Genomic DNA, 22,114 nt, shown 5'->3' with positions numbered 1-22,114 from the left:
ACTGAGAGATAATAATTGCAGTACATAAAACAGTTAAAAGACTAGTATCCAGTATATAAAAGAACACCAGAAATTGTAACCAACCCAATAAAAAAGTCAATGATTATGCAAAAGTAATCCACAGGAGGTAAGACACATATGACCAGGGAGCATAAAACAATAATGATGTCAACTTCACACCCAATGTATTGGCAGAAATTATTGTCTGTTAGTACCAAATACCAGAGAGGATTAGGGAAAATACAAATTCTTTTACCATGCTGGTAGGAACAAATCAATAACTGTCTATCGAGAATCAAAAGGAGTAATTTCAGTTCTAGGAAAACGTCCCAAAGAAACTCACACATATGTGCAAGAAGGGCTAAAACAAGGGTGTTTATCACAGTAATATCTATAATAGGAAAAGTTGGAAGCAATGATTAATGTCCATAGTAGCCTGACAGACAAATAAGTCGTGTTCCTTCAGATAGCAGAACAGTATACAAACGTAAAATGACTGAATGGGATTTATATCTGACACCACGATAAACCGCAAAACATACCGCTGAGTGAAGAAACTAAGTTGTAAAATGATACATGTATGATTCCAATTTTATAAGAATTATAAAATAATGACACAGTTATATCTGTGTCATGGGTAATGATTATCTGTTATATTCTGTTGTTTTAAATATATTTGAATTCTCTTATAATTTAAAGTAAGATGTTTCAAATGAGCCTGCAAAATAAAAATAACATACAGCTAAGGGTGATGAGCAAATGATCACTGGTTATGAAATATGAAAGAATCTTTCCAGGAGCCAGTCAGGGCACGAGCCTGTGTTCTAACCTCTCGGGCATGAGCAAAGGAATGTTACCTTTTAAATTTAAAATGTTCATTTGAGGGATTCTGTTGGATTTTCTGCCAAAGTGGAAACATGGCTTTTGGATTTGGTAAACAAATGGTGTTATGAGGTGATTTCAGGTTTTTTAGGATGCTCTCCCTGACCACAGAAGGCAGATTACAAATGGCAGGTTATAAATGTGGCTAGTCCTTAAGTGACCAGTCCATCAGGTAAGAGAGACCAGGGCTCTGAATTCCTAATAAATTATTGATAAGAAGTAAAGTTTTCCTGGGTTTAGTATCTATGCCTTTAGCTCAGAAGCTCTTGCCCTACAGGTGGGTTTGTTGGGTGCTGTAAGCAACAGTAGCCATCTGATTAAAAGGAGGCAGGCATCCACCTCATAGAACTGCAGTTCATGGCATAGAGCACCCATGGGCCAATGAAATCTGTTGTGTAGCACCTCTGTCCTTCCCTCTCACAGCCTTCCTGGATCTTCCCCCGCACCACCCAAGATGCTGCCTTCCATAGAGATTTTAACCATAGTTTGCATGAATAAATTGGAAATGGAGGAAATTTGCAAAATCATTTCAATTATTTGCAGCCTTGTAGAAGAAGTAACTTGTGCTAAGTGCCAAGTAAATACTTCAAAACCAGTAACACTGGTCAGCTGAATTTTCTTACCAGTTAGTATTGGTGAAGCTCCAGACAGTATCTGTTTATTTAAATAAACTCTAATTTTAGAATAGTTTCACATTGACAGAAAACTTGCAAAGATAGTACAGATAGTTCTCATATATCCCTTGCCCAGTTTCCCCTACTGTTAACATCTTACATTACTATCTAGTAATGTATCTACTATCTACTACTAAAACAGCAATTTCTACCTTGTTTGGAGATGTGGACACATTTTATTCACAGACTTGATACCTCAAAGATTTTTACTGACATGAAAGTATATGGCAAAATTAAATGGTATTTCACTTATAAAGTAACCTGAAAATAAAACTATTTCCCAAAATAATGGGAAATCTTTTAAAATTACTGATAAAGTGCCTGTTGTATGTAAGTGCTCAACAAATATTTGCTGAAAGAATGAATAAGTGAGTTGAAATGGTGTCTCTATATATCCTATTGAGAACCTCAATTTCTTAGAGCTTTCAGAAAAGATCAGATTACCCCATATATAACCTGTTCTGCCATACCCAGAATTGGAATCTTGCCTTTATGTAATTTAAGGCATAACATTTTTTTTTAAGAAGGAAATTCCTCTTTTTTTGTAAAGATTTTTTTGATGTGGACCTTTTTTTTGGACCTTTTTTTTTTTTTTTTAAGTCTTTATTGAATTTGTTACAATATTGCTTCTGGGGTTTTTGTTTGTCTGTTTGTTTGTTTTTTATGTTTTGGTATTTTTGACAAGGCATGTGAGATCTTAGTTCCCCGACCAGGGATCTAACCCGTACCTCCTGCATTGGAAGGCAAAATCTTAACCACTGCCAGAAAGTCCCTAGGCATAACATTTTTAATATCATGAAATTTTGGTATTTTGGTGTTTCCTTCATCTATCCACATACTATTTTAAGCTACCAGTGGGTACCACTGAATGCTCATTTATTTGCCCTCTGCATGCCCTCTGCATTATGGTGAATACTAAGTATAAACTTTGGAACTTTTGCTTTTTCCATATCCGTTCTCTTTCTTTAAGACTATAGATATTCCTCAGTATATAACTGAGCAATGCCAGATCCTATACTGTCTTGTCAAAAAAGTTTCATTTTTCTTGGGATACCAATATTAGCATTAAATATTGCATGGAAAAATCCCCTTTGGTAATGGCCAGATATAGTTGTGAAAAGTCTTTAATCTGAGTAAATAGAAGAAACTGGAATTATTTCATCAAGAAAAATAAAAATTATTTATTTGGAAAGTAGACTATTCAGCAATTAATCTTTTTATGTTTTCAGAATTCAGCTGTGGAAATGGTTTTGTCAAAACAACTTTCTCCTGATGTTCAAGAAAGCATGAAAACCACTGAAGATGAGCAGAAAGTCAATGAGCTGCAAAATCAACCTTTAGAATTAGATATTATGTTAAGAAATGAACAATTAAAAGAGATAGAGGTATGGAAACAAGAAAAATACTGACAACATGATTGCATCATTTATCCAGTACAATACAATATATTTTAATTACCAAAAAATTGCTTTCACAGAATGAAAAGTCTTATTTAACCTTTGCCTGATGATCAGTTTGGTAACTATATAATTATGTACTAATCAGTAAGTTGTATAAATCTTTCCATTTAAGAAGTGTAAGAGTTTAATGAACATTAGTCTTCTCTTTCACAAAGTTCCTAAAAGCTTACGTATTCAGTAAGAAAATTTGGAGATTCTGACTTGCCATCATTCCTTTTCTTAGTCCTATGTATTTTTCTGATTCTGACAAATTCCTTTTATTTTTCCTGATTATCAGCATTATGGGATGCTCCTTCTTTGTTTTTACAGCTGTGTTTACATAGCTATGGAAAGGCATCTAAAAGTCCAATACATGACCATGTTTTTTAAAATGACCCTTACAATTTTAGCTAAGTTTACTTAACAGTAAACATGTATCTAAAACAGGAAAGAGAGGGGATGCATGTAAATAATAAAAGAAGATAAATCTTGTTTAGACATTGTAGAATCTTTTAACACAATAGGGCGACCAGTTTGCTATTAACATTAGACCAATGGTGAGTGTTAGTCTACATTTTAACATGACTCTAGTAAAAAAAAAAAAAATCTTTTAAAAGTCAGGACCTTAGTTTCTCTGTGTGCAAATGAAATATTAAAAACATCTTCTTGGGATAGAATGTGTTACTGAAAGGAAAGAGCAAAGGGAAAAAAATAAATGAGTTAATTAATGAGTGAATGAGTGAGTGTATATTTATTGATTTCCTTGACTTGTTTTTAGGAATTATGTACCCAGTTGGAAGCAAAGAAAGCAGCCATTGAACCACTAGAACAAATTGAATATCTTAAGAAAGCAGAAACAAGTGCCTTGTTTCCCCACAGTGAAAGGTATTCAGTGCAGCACTTGGACAATCTGCTTCAGGCACTTAAGACTTTGAAGAAAAAGAAAGAAAGCCAATACTGTTTCCTTAAAGATTTCCAGGAACACCTCGTGGCAGTTGAATCCTCGATGAAAGCCTTGTTAACAGAAAAGGAAAGTCTAAAAGTGTAAGTAAAAGAATTTAGGATGTGCATTCTTTGTATTCAACCATAGGCTCCACTGCCTTGGACAGGCCCAGGGTGTTAAGACTTTATACTAGTAAAGAATATTATGATTTTAATACTACAGTCTGGAAATTAATTTCATATGGAAAGCATTGAAGAAAATTCTGTTGGTTTCATGCAAAAAAAATCGTATTTTACAATTAAATTATTAATTTTTACAAATTAAGTTATTAAACTATTAACTCACACTATAAATATCTGCAAAATAAGTTTAAGTTCTATGGAATTTAGCATTTTTTTGCCAAGAGATTATTCTAAACTATGGGAGGAGGGCAGAAACATTATCAATACAATTGTTTAATATTAACATACTTGGTTTAAATAGTTTGGAACATAAGGAATATATACGTATTGTAATGGTTTCTTTTTACATGTATATACTACTTTTGGCTTTGAAAATGATGGCTGAAGATTGTAGATATAGTCATAACTTGTAAACATTTTCTCATTATTAAAAAGTTTTATACTTTTGCCTAAATGGGGTTCACTTTCAGTGACACCCTTTGAGGAAACAATTTTATATTTAAAAGATTAGCCTGATGATTGTACCTTATTAGTCAATATCTTTATCATTATTGTTGGTAAGATGATAACAAAGGGCTTGGATGTTGTAATTTCGCTTAGTCCTAGCCTAACTTGGCACAAGTACTTTACAGGTGACAGAGTACTTTTACATACATTCTTCCCTTCACTTTTCACTCCCTTCCTGTGCTTCTGCATTTTTATGATACTCATTTTATAGACAAGCTTTCTACATTGTCACACATTAATTGAGAGCTACAGTAAATAAGATTCTGATTTTTATTTTAAGGACAGAGTGTTCTTACAGACAACCTAATCTTCTCTTCTGTGAATTCAAAGCAGAATTAATTTCTTTTAATGACAGCTAACCTCGTGTTGATGTATAGCAAATATTAATCAGCTCCATTTTTCTTCTTTTGCTAGGGGACCACTGGACAGTGCAACCTATATGGACAAAATTAAAAAATTACTGGCATCAATAGAAAAAGAGAAAGATTCTTTAAGCAAGTTGAAAATCGAATGGGAAAATTTATCAAACTGTCTGACTGACCTGGATAAGAAGCTGTTGGAAAGCCAGATGAAGCAACTTGAACATGGTTGGGAGCAAATGGAACAACTGGTCCAGAAGAAGTATTCTCAGCAAGTGGTGGGACATGATGAGTTTACGTTTCTCATGAGTAAGATCCAAGACCTTGAAATTTGCCTGCAGCAGCAGCAGCAGTGTCTGCAGTTAAGCCTGGACTCTCCAGAAGAAGAAGGGAATCAAAGCATGGTTGCCTTGGTCACTGAACTCCAGACTATCAAGCATAGATTTTCTGTGTTCAAGGGGAGAGCTGAACTTCAGATGAAGAGGATTTGGGGAGAAAAAGAAAAGAAGATTTTAGAAGATGCAATAAATAATTTGCAGAAGCAATTGGAAGCATTGGAACCATTAAACATAGAGGTGGAAAATCGGATCAAGAAGTGTGAAACCAGGTACAAGATGAAAGAGGCTATCTTATGGGTCAAAAATCTGTTAGGTGAAGTCTTCCCTACCATTTCCCTTCTCCCAGACAATATTCTTTCACAGATCAGAAAATGCAAGGTGGTGCACGATGGCATTCTAGATAAGCAGCAGGTTGTGGAGTCATTGGTTGAAGAGGTCAAAGATAATAGTCCTAACCTTACAGCATATGAGAGCAGTGATTTAAATAACCTCCTACAGGACTTACAGAATCAATACCAAATGCTAGTCTTAAAATCAACTCAAAGATCACAGCAATTAGAATTTAAATTGGAAGAAAGAAGCAGATTTGTTGGGGTAATAGGGAAGGTTCAACTTTCACTTCAAGGAAATGAAACACTGATGATCCCCAAGATGGAAGCAACCTCCACAGAAGCTGAACTAGAACATCAGTATGTCACTTTGACCATTTCTCAGAAGGAATTGCAGGAAATTGAGAGTGTAATCACAACACATCTTCAGGAAAAAACAAACATCTGTAAAGATCTAAGTGTGTTTGAAAGATTATTTCTAGATGATCAATTGAAAAATCTTAAGACTAGAGTCAACAGAACACAAAGATTCATTCAAAATAAATGTAATGAAGTAGAACACAAGATAAATTTTTGTAGAGAATTTTATGAAAAAACATCTGTGCTTCAGAAGGAGGTTGACCATATACAGCACAATGAACTGCTACTAAATCCAGAAATAAATCCAGATATTAAAGAGGAGTTGTATCATCTTAAAGACCAAATCACTGGTATTCGATCTGGTATCCTACAAGTATTGAAACTCAAAGAAGTGTTTGACTGTATAGGACTAAATTGGGATTGGTCCCAACTTGACCAATTGCAAATCCAAATACTTGAAAAAGAAAAAGAACTTGAAGAAAAAATTAAGCAGTTAGATACATTTGTGGCAGAATATGGCAAATATCAGGCATCACTAGGTAAATTGAGGGCTATGGATCTGCAAGTTAAGAAAAGGGCTGAAGCACTGCTAACAACACCTAACACCCCACCAGAAAGCAGTCTGCTCAATGCTCAAATTTTGAATCAGAGAATCAGGAAAGTCATGTGCTTGTATCATGAAATAATCAAGAAATTGAGTGAAAATAAGGACTTTGATGACTCATTCAAAGAGAAAGAAATGCTACAAATAAAGCTGTATGCAGAAGAAAATGACAAGTTACACAAGGTTCTCCAAAATGTAGTCTTGGAATCCCAACCGAAAGAAATGGATGAAAAGAATTTTCAGGACAAACTAGAAAATTCCTTACATGTTTTAAATCAGATAAAATCTCAGTTACAACAGCCTTTACTTATAAATTTGCAAATTGAACATATTCAGAGTGAAAAAGTTAATTGTGAAATGTTTCAAGAACAAGTTCAGGCAGAAATGGATAGCATTAAAGCTGTGACTGTTCTTGAGAAGCAAAGAGAAGAAAATTCTTCTGAAGCTAGTGATGTGGAGACAAAATTACATGACATTGAAGATCTTCACATGCAGCTTAATGCAAGCATTGATTTGCGCACAGTAAGTTTTTTAATTAGGTGGTTAATGTATTTGTTTTAATTTCATGATTTTATGTTTTACTCTAGTTAATATCCACATTTCTCAAGAAGTTACACTTTCTATAGTAATATTCTGCACAGGAGAATAGCCATTTTAAAGAACTTCAAAGGTCCAGTTTATAATCCCAACTCATTCTACATCTAAATACAGTTCCTTACAGTTTGGAAAAAGATGAGTTTGACACCTTTATTTCTATTCCCTCATAGCTTCTGTTGAGCTCAGAACCAAAAAGTTTGTGATTTTTGTTTCTTTGCTTTTCAGAAATAATAGAGTGTAGTGGAAGAAATATGGTATAAAGAACACAAGATAATAACTCCACATTTATTTAGAACTTACAGTGTCTAGGAAATGTGCTGAACACTTTATCTTTAATCCTCATAGCAACTCTGTGAAGTGGGTGCTATTATTAGCCCCACTTTAAAATAAGGAAATTGAAGTTCAGAAACATCAACAGTTTTCTCAAGGTCTTGAAATAGTAACAGAACCAGGATTCATGTTGAGATCTGTGTGATTTTAGAGCAGGGGTCATCAAATTAAGGCCCATGGGCCGAACTTGCCCATGGCACCTGATATTGTAACTAAAGTTATATTGGAGCACAGCTATGCCCATTCCTTACTGGCTTGTGTATGGCTGCTTTCCTGCTACAACAGCAGGGCTGAATAGTTGTGACAGTCCGTATGGCCTGCAAAACCTAAAATATTTGGTCTGACCCTTTACAGGAAAAGTTTGCTGATATCTGTTGCTGAGCGACTACAACAACTCCCTCCTTTCCTGCAACAATAGGGTAGACACCTTAGGCATCATTTAAACACACTGTTCTTAATATAATGCCCTTCACTGTGTTTTCAGAATTTTCACATTGAATTTCTAGAATGGGGACGTTAACTCCCTTCTTTAATTCAAAGAGTTGTTAGATAATGTATTTGAACTATTTTGCTAAGGTATAAATGCTATAGAAATATAAAGTCATATGAACCCTAATACATTCTTTAAATTGGTACTTAACAAATTCTCTGCTTGATTTTAATACAGTTTCCAGAAACAGTGTACATAAATCCCCAAAACGATATGTTTAGAGCTGGACTGGAAGGGACCTCTAAAGTTATTTATTTCAACTGTTTGTTATTTCAGTGAGAAGACTTGAGGTCTGGAGACATTAAGTGATGTGCTCAAAACTAAAGTTAGTGGCAGAGCCATTAATTTAAAAATACAAGAGGTTTGGTGTGTGTGTGGGGGGTCTTTTCAGTTTTTTTCCCACAGATATTGCTTAAGGTTATATACATTAAATATATACAATTGTTTTATGTAATTCATAGTCTAATACAAGAGTTCTAGAGCAGGAACATATATCATTAGACATGATTCATGAGATGTATTTTTAAATTTAGATTAGATTTCTTAGCAAATCTGGAAACCATTTTCTTTATGCAAAGAAAAACTTATTCATTTTTAACTATTAGTGTAATATTATTAAACTATAAGTGTGAGATGCTCACTCTTTATGACAAAGACATATTACGAATGTATCACAAAAATTCAAGAATGACAAAAGTTTGACAGTTTTCATCATGGCATTTAAACTTCCATTCACCAGAATGTCTTGAATGATGCTTATGGAAATATGGCACGCTATAATGAAGCAGTCTCCAGGGCCATGGGGATCATCACTGCCCTTGAAGCCATCATTGCATCCCATAGGGTAGACCTTGATAACCCAGAAGAATCAGTAGAGATGCCTCGCTGCAAACAAAAGGAACTGAAGTCCACAATAGCAGACATCCAGGACCTCACCGAGTATTTGGGGACTATATCCAGCCCAGAAGCTAAACGACAACTTGAGTGTACTTTACAGGAATTAGTTTCTAAGAACTCAGCCATGAGGGAGGCAGCCAAAGTAAAGGAAGCTGAAGTAGAAAGGTAGGTACTTCTTTCTAAAGGTAATGCTTTAAGAACAAAATATAGATTTGTTTATAATTAACATGCACACATTAGAAATAATTTGGAAAATATGGAAAAGTAAGAAAAAAATCACTAAGGAAAACCATGGCAAATATTCTACTGCATTTATTTCATTTTTTCTTAATTAATATTGAGTACTTAAAACAGAATGTTTATAGAAGTCTGAGTATGGTATAAAGAATAAGGATAAAACAAACACCTTTGGACCCAAAGGTTCAAAGATAAACATCATGATTTTTGAATTCTCTTGGGTACTCCTTCCTTCTCCTCTCAGAAGTAACCATTATCCTGTTTTTTATTTACCATGCCCTTGCTTTAAAAAATATTTTTACTACACGTTTGTGTCCTGTTTTCATGTATATGTATTCTTCTGTGACTTCATTCTTTCAAACTTACCATTATGATCCTGAAGTTTATTCATGTTTTTGTCTGTAGTAAAATATTCACCCACCCAGCTGTTGGTAAACATTTGGGTTGTTTCTAGTTTTTGCATTCACAAAGAGTGCTTCTAGGAACATTTGCAAATGCAAGAGCTTCCTTTGGGTGTATAACTAGGATTGTGATTGCTGGGTCAAAAGGTATGCACATCTTAAATTTTTAATTCCAAATGATTTTACCCATTTCTACTCAAACCAGCAACATATTAATGTTACAATTGTCCCATATCCTCACCAACACTTAATGTTGCGAGATTTAATTTTTGCCAGTCTAATGGTTAAGTGATACTTCATTGTGGTTTCAATTTGCATCTTTATTACTGTTAATGAATTTGAGCCTCTTTTGTGAATATTTCTTCATCTTTCATATTTCATCTTCTGAAAAATGCCTATTCAAGACAATTTTTATTGGGTTGTCTAGCTTTTTCTTATTGCTTTGTAGGGATTTATTCTACATTTTGGAGGCTGGTCTTTGTGTTATACGTGTTACACATTATCTTTACAGAGGGGATGTCCTAATAAACATCCATCCTGGGTGTGCTCAGAGCTTTATCCTCTGTCCCCAGCATTCCAGGTGAAGATCAACAAAACTGAAACTCGACAGATGTCCTCTAAGTGAAAAACTGGCCTTGGAGCTTAGCTTATTTCTCTGTATTTCCACTTTTACATAGTTTGGGGCCTCTGAATACTCCTTAATTCTTTGCCAGTTTATTATTGTGTTTTAAGAATTTTAAAAAATATATCTTTGATACTGAATTTTTTATTGTTTCCAGTGGTGGATTTAGGTTGTATCTGTTTTGTATACATAATTTTATTCATAGTGGTTTTTTTAAATATAGCACAGCATTGTACTATATAAAAATAGGCTGCTTTTGCTTTACTTTGTAAAATGAACCCTTTTCTTTATTGTAACAAAGCTTCATATAAAAGCAATTGTAATTGTTATATAATATTTTATAAAACAGATTGTTGTAATTTACTTAACCGTATCTTTTGTTAGCATAAAGTATGTTCTGATTTTTGCCATTTTAATTAACAGTCTAATAAGTAAAAAGATTTTACTGTGTAAAAGGTTTTATAAGGTATAGGATAAATTTCTTACGTTAGGATTGATTCCTTAAGATTAATTGCAGAAGCTGGATCAAAAGATATGAGCATTTTTAAGACTAAGTGGTTTTCTACAAGAATTGTACCATTATTAGCAGTGCTCAAGAATGCAGTTTTCCAGTTTAGGAACAATTTTCTTTTATTTTTCTTTTTTTTTTTTTTTTTGTGGTACGCAGGCCTCTCACTGTTGTGGCCTCTCCTGTTGCGGAGCACAGGCTCCGGACGCGCAGGCTCAGCGGCCATGGCTCACGGGCCCAGCCGCTCCGCGGCATGTGGGATCTTCCCGGACCGGGGCACGAACCCGTGTCCCCCGCGTCAGCAGGCGGACTCTCAACCACTGTGCCACCAGGGAAGCCCAGGAACAGTCTTATCTGCCTGTTAAAGTTTGCATTAAAAGTCTCATGCAGGTCCTGTAAGGAGGAGGTAGTCAATAAATATTTGTTGAAATACATTGAGTAGCAAAAAGAGAATTACATTCTATTTTTTACTAAGTGTTCAGAATGCATTCTGGGAAGTTCAGAATTTATTGTGCTAAATAAAATTTAACATCGCTTTTTTTTTCTGTGTCTCACTAGGTGTCTTGAAAATTACAAAGGCTATAGAAAAATAAAAGAGAAAATTTGCACTAACCTCAGCCAGATGGAGACAGTTCTTGGGCAGTGCATGTCCCCATTGCCAATGTCATACAAAGAAGCTTTAGAGCGCTTGGAACAGAGCAAGGTAATAGAACTTGCAAATCTCAGTAAGACTATGTACAAAAAATTGGCAGAAAGAGCAGGTGGAGGCATCAGGGGACGTGGCTCTGTTAAGATCCACAGAAATCTTCAACCTGAGTTGTACACTCAGCAAAATTCCTAAACCAAAAGCCATGGGGAAAATGAGGCATTGGTTCTGAGAAATTTAATCATTTGGGTTCACAGGACAGTCTTCTCCCCAGTCGCATCCTGTCCTTATTAATCATTCTTTCTAAAGCATTACCTTGCATGTTGTTTTGTTGGACATTGCTGGATCAATGACAGAGCATTTAATGCAACTTTCAGAAATGATAAATTCTGGTTACTTCTTATACTCTATTACTGAGCAATTTTAGTTTTTGCATATATTCATCTGTTACAGCGTATGGTATTATGTTATTAGCATTTGGATGAGGACATTCTAAATCATCTGTGCTTATCATCTACCACAAAACAAACACAAAACCCAAAAATATAAATAATGTGTTGGTGGTTGATTACAGTAAGCATTGTACAAATTAGCTATCTAGTAAAATATGAGACTTACATTAAAATAAGAAAATGAACTTCTAGGATATTTACCTTGGAAAACACATTTTTACTTAGAAAAATTGGTTTATAGGTCATTATTTGTCCCCATAGTTCCAAATTCATGTGCAATATAATAATACATAGATGCTTCTCATCTGTCTCAAATTGACTTCCGAAAGGACTAAAAAATGGATTATGTAATACTTATGGATGATTTTAAAACATTAATTGTTCAAGATTAAAATAGTTTATAAGTTTCAGAATAGTTCTGAATTCAGAAAACTTCTATCCCTCCTATTCCTTTTCTTTTTTTTCATAAGGCCTTGGTGTCAAATCTTACGTCAACCAAAGAAGAGCTCATGAAAGTACGACAGGTCCTCAGACACTTGAGACCCATGTGCACAGATAGTGACAGCCTCTGTTTACTCAGAAGCACATCTGCTCTATGGGAGAGATGGCTGAGTTTGATGGAAGCTGTTAAAGAATGGGAGTTGTGGTGTGAAGAACTGAAGCAGGAGTGGAAATTTATCCATGAAGAAGTAAGTGCTTCATTTGTAACAGTCAAACCATACAGTTTACTAACACATGTCGTTTAAATTCTTATTATTTTCATTTTTTTAAATATAAAACAAGTCCTCAACCTGTACCATTTGTTTACATCACATGTATGGAACATGTAAATGTTTATAGAGGTCAGGTCCTAGCAAAATAATCTCCAAGGAATTATTAAAGAATGATTCACATTCTTTCATGACAGTGGCATTTTTTTGGTGTCAAATAATTCTTAGAAATAAGTGGCTGCTTGCTCATATGAGCTTTAAAATCTTTATCGTGCAGATAAGCTAAGCCCTCTTAAAAATGTCTCTCCATCACACTAGAGATTAGAATAAGGTAATATTCATAATAACCAATTAATTTTGAAATTAATTACAGTGGTTAACTGTGGAAATTAACTACTATTGTTAATAAGTATTGACCTAAAAATATGTATGATGTTCTTTCTGAAGACTGTCTCAAAGAAAACCTCCATAATATATATCGATCACAGATGTTAATTTAACCATGGTTGAGGCCTTAGGCATCCCATACATTTAGAAAGAAAATTTAAAATAGTATAAAAATATCTTAGTGTATTCTTTGATCTTTCCAAAGGACCAGGTATAAATGAGGTACAATTCAGAACATTAAATGAAAACCCTTCTCTCTTATTCCTGTTAAAATTTCTGCTGAATTTACTTAAGACAAATATAATCAATACTTGATTAGCAGTAGGTCACATTGCCTTAGGATTTAAACATTTAGCACTATCATATTTTCCTGCTTAAAACTGTTATTCTTGAAAATGAATATCATTTTGATGGTGCTCTTGGGGTTTGGTTAGTAAATAGTCTCTTGAATGTTAAAACTCCAAGGAACGTTGTAAATTGTCCTTTTAGCAGGGCCACTAGCCTCCAGCTCTTTCCCATCCACAATGGCACGGTTTACTGAGGTCCTTCTGTGCAGTGTGTTCCTGTGTGCTGTGCTAAGAAAGCAGTTCAGGGAATTCCCTGGTGGTCCAGTGGTTAAGACTTCACACTCCCACTGCAGGGGGCACGGGTTCCATCCCTGGTCAGGGAACTAAGCTGCAAGGAGCGGCCAAAAAAAAAAAAAAAGGCAGGGCTTCCCTGGTGGCGCGGTGGTTGTGAGTCCACCTGCCGATGCAGGGGACATGAGTTCGTGCCCCGGTCTGGGAAGATCCCACATGCCGCGGAGCGGCTGGGCCTGTGAGCCATGGCTGCTGAGCCTGCACGTCCGGAGCCTGTGCTCCGCTAAGGGAGAGGCCACAACAGTGAGAGGCCCGCGTGCCACAACAGTGAGAGGCCCGCGTACCACAAAAAAAAAAAAAAAAAAGGCAGTTCACACATGATGCTGCTGAATCTTGGCATGGCCCTCAGGAGTTACCTATTATCACCATTTTCTAAATGGAGAAGGTGAGGCACTGAGAGATTTAAGTTGGTACAAGCCTCCAAGCTAAGTGATTAAACTGGGGCTATGGGCTGTGGCCACATCTATTTTGCTCACACTGTAATTTTAGAATCTGAACAGGGCTTTGCACTTAGTGGGCACAGCTCTTATTCACATTCAGGTTTAGGCTAATCCTAAGCTTATTGTTCTTTTAATTTTATTACATTATCTTTCTCTTGCCCTCTACCCACTGGCAATCATATTTTAGTCACTATTTAATAGTAGTTGTTTTTGTAGTCAACCATACAAGCATTTGACAATATCTGCTAACAAAATGTGTTTTTCAAAGAATAACACCAACAAAATATGTTCTCACGTAATAACAATAATAACAACAGCTGCTAACACTTAATGGGCACTTAATTGAGCACGTGTCAGGCAGAGTTCTAAGCACTTTATGTGTATTTACATGTATCCTCGCAAGAATCCTATGAGGATGAGATTATCATTCTCATTTTATAGATGAAGAAAATGAGACACAGTGAGATTGAGTAACTTGCTCAACTTCATAAGTGATAGAAGATTCAAATGTACACTCTGTTTTTAACCACTAAACTGTCAACTTAAATGATTTTTACACATGCCAGATTGATGTAAGATTTTAAAATAGCTTTTATCCATTCAATAAAAATTATATCATCTAAATACCTGTACATGCAAGATTCTGTTGGCATGGTTGGTGATTTTCCATGTGACAAAATGAACTTCTGTTTTTAAAAATGTCTGTGCTAATACAACAATCCAGTATCTTTATGAAGAAAGGTTTTGTGTAAGTAGATTTTTGAAAACTTAAATGCTTGTTTAAATTTACAAATTCAAAAATCAATTTAAATTTTGATTTACCGTTTTTTTTCCCCCTAAAATCTTTCCTCCCTCTTTTCTTAAGCAGAATCTGCTTAATTTAATTATTCACTTCTGGTTATTCAGGATCATCATTTTATGCTTCACTGATCACAATGTGCTAGAATAAAGGCATGTCTTCAAAGATATGGGAGGGATAAGGCTGTCTTCTTCCCCTTGTACCAAAGATCCAGAAGTCTTTCCTGTTTTAGTTTCTATTTTGGCTGCTTACAGGTTTTTCCATCTCCTTCTCTGTGTTTACTCTTGGAGCAACTGTGGTTCCTTCTCCCTTTCTAGACTCAACTTTATAACTGACTGTGAACCTAAAAGTTTTATAACCTGTCCAAGGAGAATCATCCAGGGGCTGAGGAGTGAATGCATAATCTTTGCGGCAGCTATTTACTTATTTGGGGGCTGCCATCACTCTTTTTGGTATAAGTTTGCTGCATTTTGACAAGTGCATACAGTCACATGACCACCAATGAAATCAAGACTTAGAACACTTCCACCACCCAAGAAAGTTCCATATGCCCCTTTGTAGTCAGCTCCTTCCATTACCTCCAGCCTGTGGCAATTATTAATCTGTTTGGCCATCTTCAGAATGTCCTATAAACAGACTTGGGTAGTTTGTGGCCTTTTGAGTTTGGGCTTTTTTCGCTAAGCATAATGCATGTGAGATTCATTCATGCTGCTGCTTGTATCAATAGTTCATTTTTTTTTTTTTTTCCCTGAGTAATAGTCTGTCAGACTCATGCACAACAGTTAGTTTATCCATTCACAATTTGAAGAATTGCCTGGCTTTTCGATAAAATTATTGTCCTAAAAAAAATTATTCTTCCCCCTTGTGTTCTCCTCCTAATGACTTAACAGCTTTACAACAGAGAGCAGAACCTGAGACAGGGGCTTGTAAGCAGGGGGTTTATTTTGGAAGGTGATCCAAGGGAACAGGAATGGGAGATAGGAGAACTGACACAGGAAAGGTTAGAGCCTTTAGTCGCTTTATTCTTATTGGATCCTGGTTGCTGCAGTTGCCCATTTATGCTTATCACTGGCCATGGAAACACCAAGAGATGCTCCATTAAGTCCTGGATTATGGACATAGTTCTTTCAACCCCAGTGTATATTGGAAACCCTAGGTGGACAATTACCTCTGTCAACAGAGCAATTCCTTTCTTTGCATGCTGGTTCTTTGGTGGGGGAGCGAGGAGACTGCAAAATGACCCAGTGGAACCTGTATCCCATTCCCTGGTGGAAGTGTAGCTGCCTGCTTGGGAACTAGGACTTCAGTTCAACTAAATTTAGGTTTGAGGGGATGGAAAGCACAAATTCCATAACTGGGTCTCTTGGAGAGGAGCCAGTCTACACATGTAGATTGGGTACACATGTACCCATGGATTCTAGTGATTGGGGACCCAGCTGGAACCTATGGCCCAAGTGACAGGGCAGCTTATGCCATAGCCTGGTCCTGCAGCACTGCCTCCTCAGCACTGGTGGCATTCTGATGAATGGATCTGAGCAATAGTCACCAGTATAGCATACACGGCTGCCAAAAATCCCAAAAGGCCCGTCCAGTGCTGCACCTCTTTCTTGGCAACAGAGGTGCAAGACTGAACAACTTGATCTTTACCTTATAGAAATCCCGTGGCATGCCCCAGACTACTGGCCCCCTGGGAACGTAATTGATGCTGGGGTTCCTGAATTCTCATAGGCTTTATATCTCACTCTCTGGCATGTCTTACTGGGCATCCAGGTCCTCATTTATCATTTCAGTAGGCATGATATCATACATGTAGTTGACCTCTGTGATATTCAGTAATGTCAAGATTGCAGGATGCCTGACTCTGTCTGAACGTAGAGCAGGAATGTTGGCGATGCTGGGACAGAATGTGGTAAATGTACAGTGCTGCTGAGGAGAGAGCCAGAGGATTTGAAGAGGGAATAAGAGGGATCTGATTTTCTGTCTTTGTTCTAAGTTTCAGGGCTGGTAGAACTCCACTTTCTAGATATTTGATTTATTATTGATAGGTTATATATTTCTGAGTTCTGCATTTAGCTGTGGTTGAGAAATACATGAGCAGTCCAGTAATTTGGGCAGCTTTCCCATTGGTGTAGGTGAGTGGCAGGGTATTGAGGGCTTACTTTTTTGAGCATTGGATGTGAAAGGAAAGAGACCTGTAGAAAAAAATGTCCAACCTCTTCTACTTCATGGATGCAGTTTGGTGGAGCTCATTCTTTTTTTTTTTTTTTTTTTTTTTTTTTGGCGGTACACGGGCCTCTCACTGTTGTGGCCTCTCCTATTGCAGAGCACAGGCTCCGGACGCGCAGGCTCAGCAGCCATGGCTCACAGGCCCAGCCACTCCGCAGCATATGGGATCTTCCCGGACCGGGGCACGAACCCGTGTCCCCTGCATTGGCAGGCACACTCTCAACTACTGCGCCACCAGGGAAGCCCTGTGGAGCTCATTCTAACTAACTTAGGGGTATCTCAGTCAGGAGCAATAATTGCTTTAATAAAGCAACTGAAATTGGAAGGAGAAAGAAATTATGAAAATATTCAGTAGCATTTCCTTCAGCTCATAACAGCAATACTTTTTTTAAATCACACATATACATGATCAATAGCTGGGAACTATGGGATTGGGATAGTGGAGAGATAATACTCCCAGCTGGAGGAGGACAAATATTACCTTGAACTGGGAGGTGGCTTTGGGAATCCTTTGAAGAGCCAGTATGTAAAAATTATGATTGCTGAGTCCTGAAGTAGTGGTAAGAGTATAATTTACTTATTTTAGCTCCCTTTCTTTTTTTTTTTTTTTTTTTTTTTGCTTATTGAATTAGATTGAACGAGAAGCAATTATTTTAGATAATCTTCAAGAAGAACTCCCTGAAATTTCCAAAACAAAAGAGGCAGCCACCACAGAGGAATTCTCAGAGCTGCTGGATTGTTTATGCCAATATGAAGAGAATGTGGAGAGGCAGCAGCTGTTACTGGCCCTACTTCTGCAGCGCATAAAAAATATCCAGAACACTCCTGAAAGCTTAAGCGCTATGGGAACTGTTTCTGCATCTCAAGAGATTATGTCTATGCAAGAACGATGCAACAAGTAAGATTTATGAAAAACTATTAAGGAAATGTGCTTGACAACTCAGGAAAAATTGAGAAAATATTGAATTTCTAGAATATAAAAATATTATAGAACAATGACAAATGATATGACAGAATCGAGTTGCGTCAACACTGATATGTTTAAAAATGATGGAAAATATTAATTTTTTTTATTGGAGTATAGTTGCTTTACAGTGTTGTGTTAGTTTCTACTGTACAGCAAAGTGAATCAGCTATACATATACATATATCCCCTCTTTTTTTATTTCCTTCCCAGTTAGGTCACCGCAGAGCATTAAGTAGAGTTCCCTGTGCTATACAGTAGGTTCTCATTAGTTATCTATTTTGGAAAAGATTAATATTAACGATAATTAAAACAAGCACACATTTTCCATCCTGGTGTTTCAAATTTTTTAAAAATGTTTGCTGTTTTTCTAACTTAGTAATACATATTCATTATAGGAAGTTTAGAGAATGTGGATATTATCAAGATTAATATAAAAACCACCTTTGGGGCTTCCCTGGTGGCGCAGTGGTTGAGAGTCCCCCTGCCGATGTAGGAGACATGGGTTCATGCCCCGGTCCGGGAAGATCCCACATGCTGTGGAGCGGCTGGGCCCGTGAGCCATGGCCGCTGAGCCTGCGCGTCCGGAGCCTGAGCGCCGCAACGGGACAGGCCACAACAGTGAGAGGCCCGCGTACCAAAAAAAAAACCAAAAAGCAAAACAAAAAACAAACAAAAAAAACCACCTTTAATTTTACCACTCAGCAACAATCACTACCAATCACTCATCTTTCTTACTATGGCTGTACTTTAAAAAAAATTGTGATCATAGTACTATACTGTTTTATATTCTGCTGAACCATTTATAATCATATTATATTTATTTTCCTATGCTATTAAATGTTCTTTAAAATATAACTGTATAATATTTCACCATGTGGATATGCTATAATGTATTTAACCAAGTCCCTAATATAGAACATTTAAATTATATGTAATTTATTTTACTTTTATAAAAACACTGTAATGAATGTTCTTATGCTAGAATCTTTGTGCATCTGTGATTAGTTCATTGAGAAAGCTGCCAAGAAGTATGATCATCAGGTCAAAAGATATATATCAATAATATCTTTATAGCTAGAAATACTTACCAGATAGCTCTCAGGAAAGATTTTGCCCACTTAAACTCCTCCAATAATATGACGGCTGCATCCACAGTAAATGGGGTCAGCTTGGATAGAAAGGCTAATTCCATCATCTGTGACTCCAAGGGCCCATGCATGACTTCATTCACACCTCTGAGTCACGTTCAATTGAACTCAAGGATTACAAGGAAAAAAATATGGCAATTGGAATGTAAAGTGTGAAAAGAAGATATTTTGGGATGAAAGTTTTAGAGGTGTTTTTTTTTTCTCTTTTTTAAAATTAATTTTTATTGGGGTATAGTTGCTTTACAATGTTGTGTTAGTTTCTGCTGTACAGCAAAGTGAATCAGTTATACGTATATATATATATCCCCTCTTTTTTGATGGAGTGATAGAATTTGATGTATGTTTTTATATATAGTATATAAACCATTGAAAACTGGTACTTTTCTCTCAGGAAAAAAATCTTTTGTGAGCTATGCAGACATTATATTAATTGTTGAAATAAAACCATTACACAGAAAAGCAGGATAGGGGAACAATTTTATTCTGATGCTATATTTTAGGCTTTTCCAGAAGGCTCAAAAAAATAAGGAATTGATGCAGAATGAAATCCAAGAAAGACATGCCTTTACAAAAGAAATCATTACTTTGAAGAATTCATTTCAGCAGACTACAACCTTTTTCCAAAATATGGAATTACAAGACCACCCAGAAAAGGCAGAACAGCTTGAGGTAAGTGAGGAATGAACTAGTGAATATGGCTGATACAGGTCTGAAATCTTGAGTCCAAAGTTCTTGGAGCAGAGGTAACCCTGTGGCTAGCGTAGAGGGAATCTAGAAGAAGAAGAAAATGTGGTCAAAGGCCCTGTGGCATGGTGTGGGCAAAGCCACAGGAGATCAATATGGCTGGAGTACAGAGAGCTGAGGTGGGACTAGGTCAGGAGGTAGGCCAACAGCCCTTTTCCAACCACATTTCAAGTGTGTTTGGTGTACAGGGGTCTCAGACCACTCTTGAGTAGTATGTAGAACTGCTCACTTTATAGGATATAACATCTAGTCTCTGAACGGGGTAGAACTGTTTTTACTCACAGCACTTGCCGCCAAATGCGTGAGGCTTTTTTTCCCCAGACCAACCTATTCTCCAACTCTCCAGACACCAACTGGGACACCAGTTCAATTCTGCCACTAAGTATAAGGAGTTAGTATTAATCCTCAGGTTAAGGGCTCAGTCCCACAAGTCTGCCCCTGCTTCAGGTGCCACCCGTACTTCTTCTTTTTTTTTTTTTTTAACACTTTGAGAAATGCTTTATTCAAAAAAATCATGTAAATGTTGTCTTCCATAACTTTAAAAAGATGTTCAAACAGAAAAGAGTTAACTTTAAAAAGCTATTGCATAGGGCTTCCCTGGTGGCACAGTGGTTGGGAATCTGCCTTTTGATGCAGGGGACACGAAAAAAAAAAAAAAGCTATTGCATAGAAAATGACACAATACAAATAACAGATTTTACTTTGATATGTAAATATAAACTAGAATAATCTTGATTGCAGAGAGTCAAAATCATATGCCTCCATAGAAGAAAATTCTTTGGTTAAAAATAGCCAAATTGCTTTTCCCTCATACTCTCCTTCAGACATGAAATCTATTTTTTTAAGTATTTGGTAATTAAGTAAAGAACTTCATTTTTTTCTCTTTAAATAGAAACACCACCTGTACTTCTGACTGACAGGCTATAAATCAGCAGCTTCCAGGACCCCATCCTCAGGTTTATAAATTTGCTAGAATGGCTCAGAAAACTAGGAGGGCACTTTACTTACTATTACTGGTTTATTATAAAGGATACAACTCAGAAACAGCCAAGTAGAAGACATGTATGGGGGAAGGATGTGGAGCTTCCATGCTCTCTCTGGGTGCGCCACTCTCCCAGCACCTTGACGTGTCCATCAATCCAGAGCTCTCCAAGCCTTGTTTAAGGGTTCTTATGGAGGTTCCATTAATAGGCGTGATTGATTAAGTCATTGACAGTTGGTGATTAACTCAACCTCCAGCCCTTCTCCCCTCTGGAGGTCTGGAAGTGCCGTTGAAAGTTCTAGCCCTCTAATCACACAGTTGGTTCCTCTGGCACCAGCCCCATCCTGAAGCTGTCACCCCACCCCCAGCCCCACCACCAAGAATCTTCTCATTACCGTAAACTCTGGTACGGTTGGAAAAGACTTGTTATAAATAACAAAAGACACTCCTTTCACCCCTATGCAGGAAATTCCAAGGGTTTTAGAAGCTGTGCCAGGAACGGGGATGAAGGCTAAATGTATTCATTATATCACACTATCTATGCATAGGCTAAGGGTCATTTTCTGAACAATCTCTTCCCATTCCACTAGGTGGTAACAGGCAAAAATGACATTTGGAAGTTTGTTCAAAAGTTGCATGCTGTTATTCACCAGAGCTTTTGGTATTAATGTTGCAAAAGGAAACTTACTCTCCCTCACAGAGTCAGTCTTCATGGGGAGAGCCATCTAAGTGTAGCTCTGAATGAAGACCTGTACTCCTGGCTAGGTCTAGATAAACGAGGAGCACTCTACCTCAAACCCTAGCTTTCTCTGAATGGCACTATTTAACTTTTCCTCTAGATTTGTTCTCTGCTGAGGGCTAAGAAAAGCAAAGCAGTGACACATCACGGAGTCATTCAAAATTGTAATCATTCTTCAGTGTGGTGACTCAATCCATTAACACAGATAATGCTGCTGGACAGCTACTGTAAAAACAAAAGAAAACGCAAAAAGCCATAGTAAAGTCAAGAAGTATTTTTCCACTTGATCTTTGGGAAACTTTCCCAAACAAATGAGTTTCTCCTTTATAATTAGTGCAGGAGTACGTAGATCAGATTCTGTTTCTAGGCCACGACCAATAGACTATTTGTTCAGGTTTCTTTTATCTCCTAAAAACCCACATTCTTTGCAAGGAACTGGAACCCTCCCTTTTGAAAGAAGTTGAGCTGTGCTGGGCTGTCTAATTACATGAAAGCAGACACTTCTGCTTCAATCACAGGGCTTTTAGTGGCCTTGAA

The 22,114-nt window shown here is 36.7% G+C and overlaps 1 protein-coding gene across 9 annotated transcripts in view; it reads left to right on the top strand.

Moving 5' to 3' along the window:
- The window catches only part of SYNE2 (spectrin repeat containing nuclear envelope protein 2), a 324,338-nt gene that overhangs the window by 169,811 nt on the left and 132,413 nt on the right, over positions 1-22,114 (top strand). For 8 of the 9 annotated variants that reach the window (XM_067028349.1, XM_067028348.1, XM_067028354.1 and 5 more), the window contains exons 46-53: positions 2,786-2,941; positions 3,774-4,039; positions 5,042-7,139; positions 8,774-9,096; positions 11,258-11,402; positions 12,268-12,486; positions 17,630-17,895; positions 19,613-19,781. In XM_067028349.1, the coding sequence (XP_066884450.1) occupies positions 2,786-2,941; positions 3,774-4,039; positions 5,042-7,139; positions 8,774-9,096; positions 11,258-11,402; positions 12,268-12,486; positions 17,630-17,895; positions 19,613-19,781 (3,642 nt within the window). Of the gene's footprint in view, positions 1-2,785; positions 2,942-3,773; positions 4,040-5,041; positions 7,140-8,773; positions 9,097-11,257; positions 11,403-12,267; positions 12,487-17,629; positions 17,896-19,612; positions 19,782-22,114 lie in introns of those variants that run through there. The other variant, XM_067028356.1, reaches the window with a different exon arrangement.

This window comes from Kogia breviceps, chromosome 3 (genome assembly GCF_026419965.1).
Source record: "Kogia breviceps isolate mKogBre1 chromosome 3, mKogBre1 haplotype 1, whole genome shotgun sequence".
NCBI classification, from domain to species: Eukaryota; Metazoa; Chordata; class Mammalia; order Artiodactyla; family Physeteridae; genus Kogia; species Kogia breviceps.
Note: the sequence above shows the minus strand (reverse complement) of the source record. Positions and strands in the feature narration are given on the sequence as shown.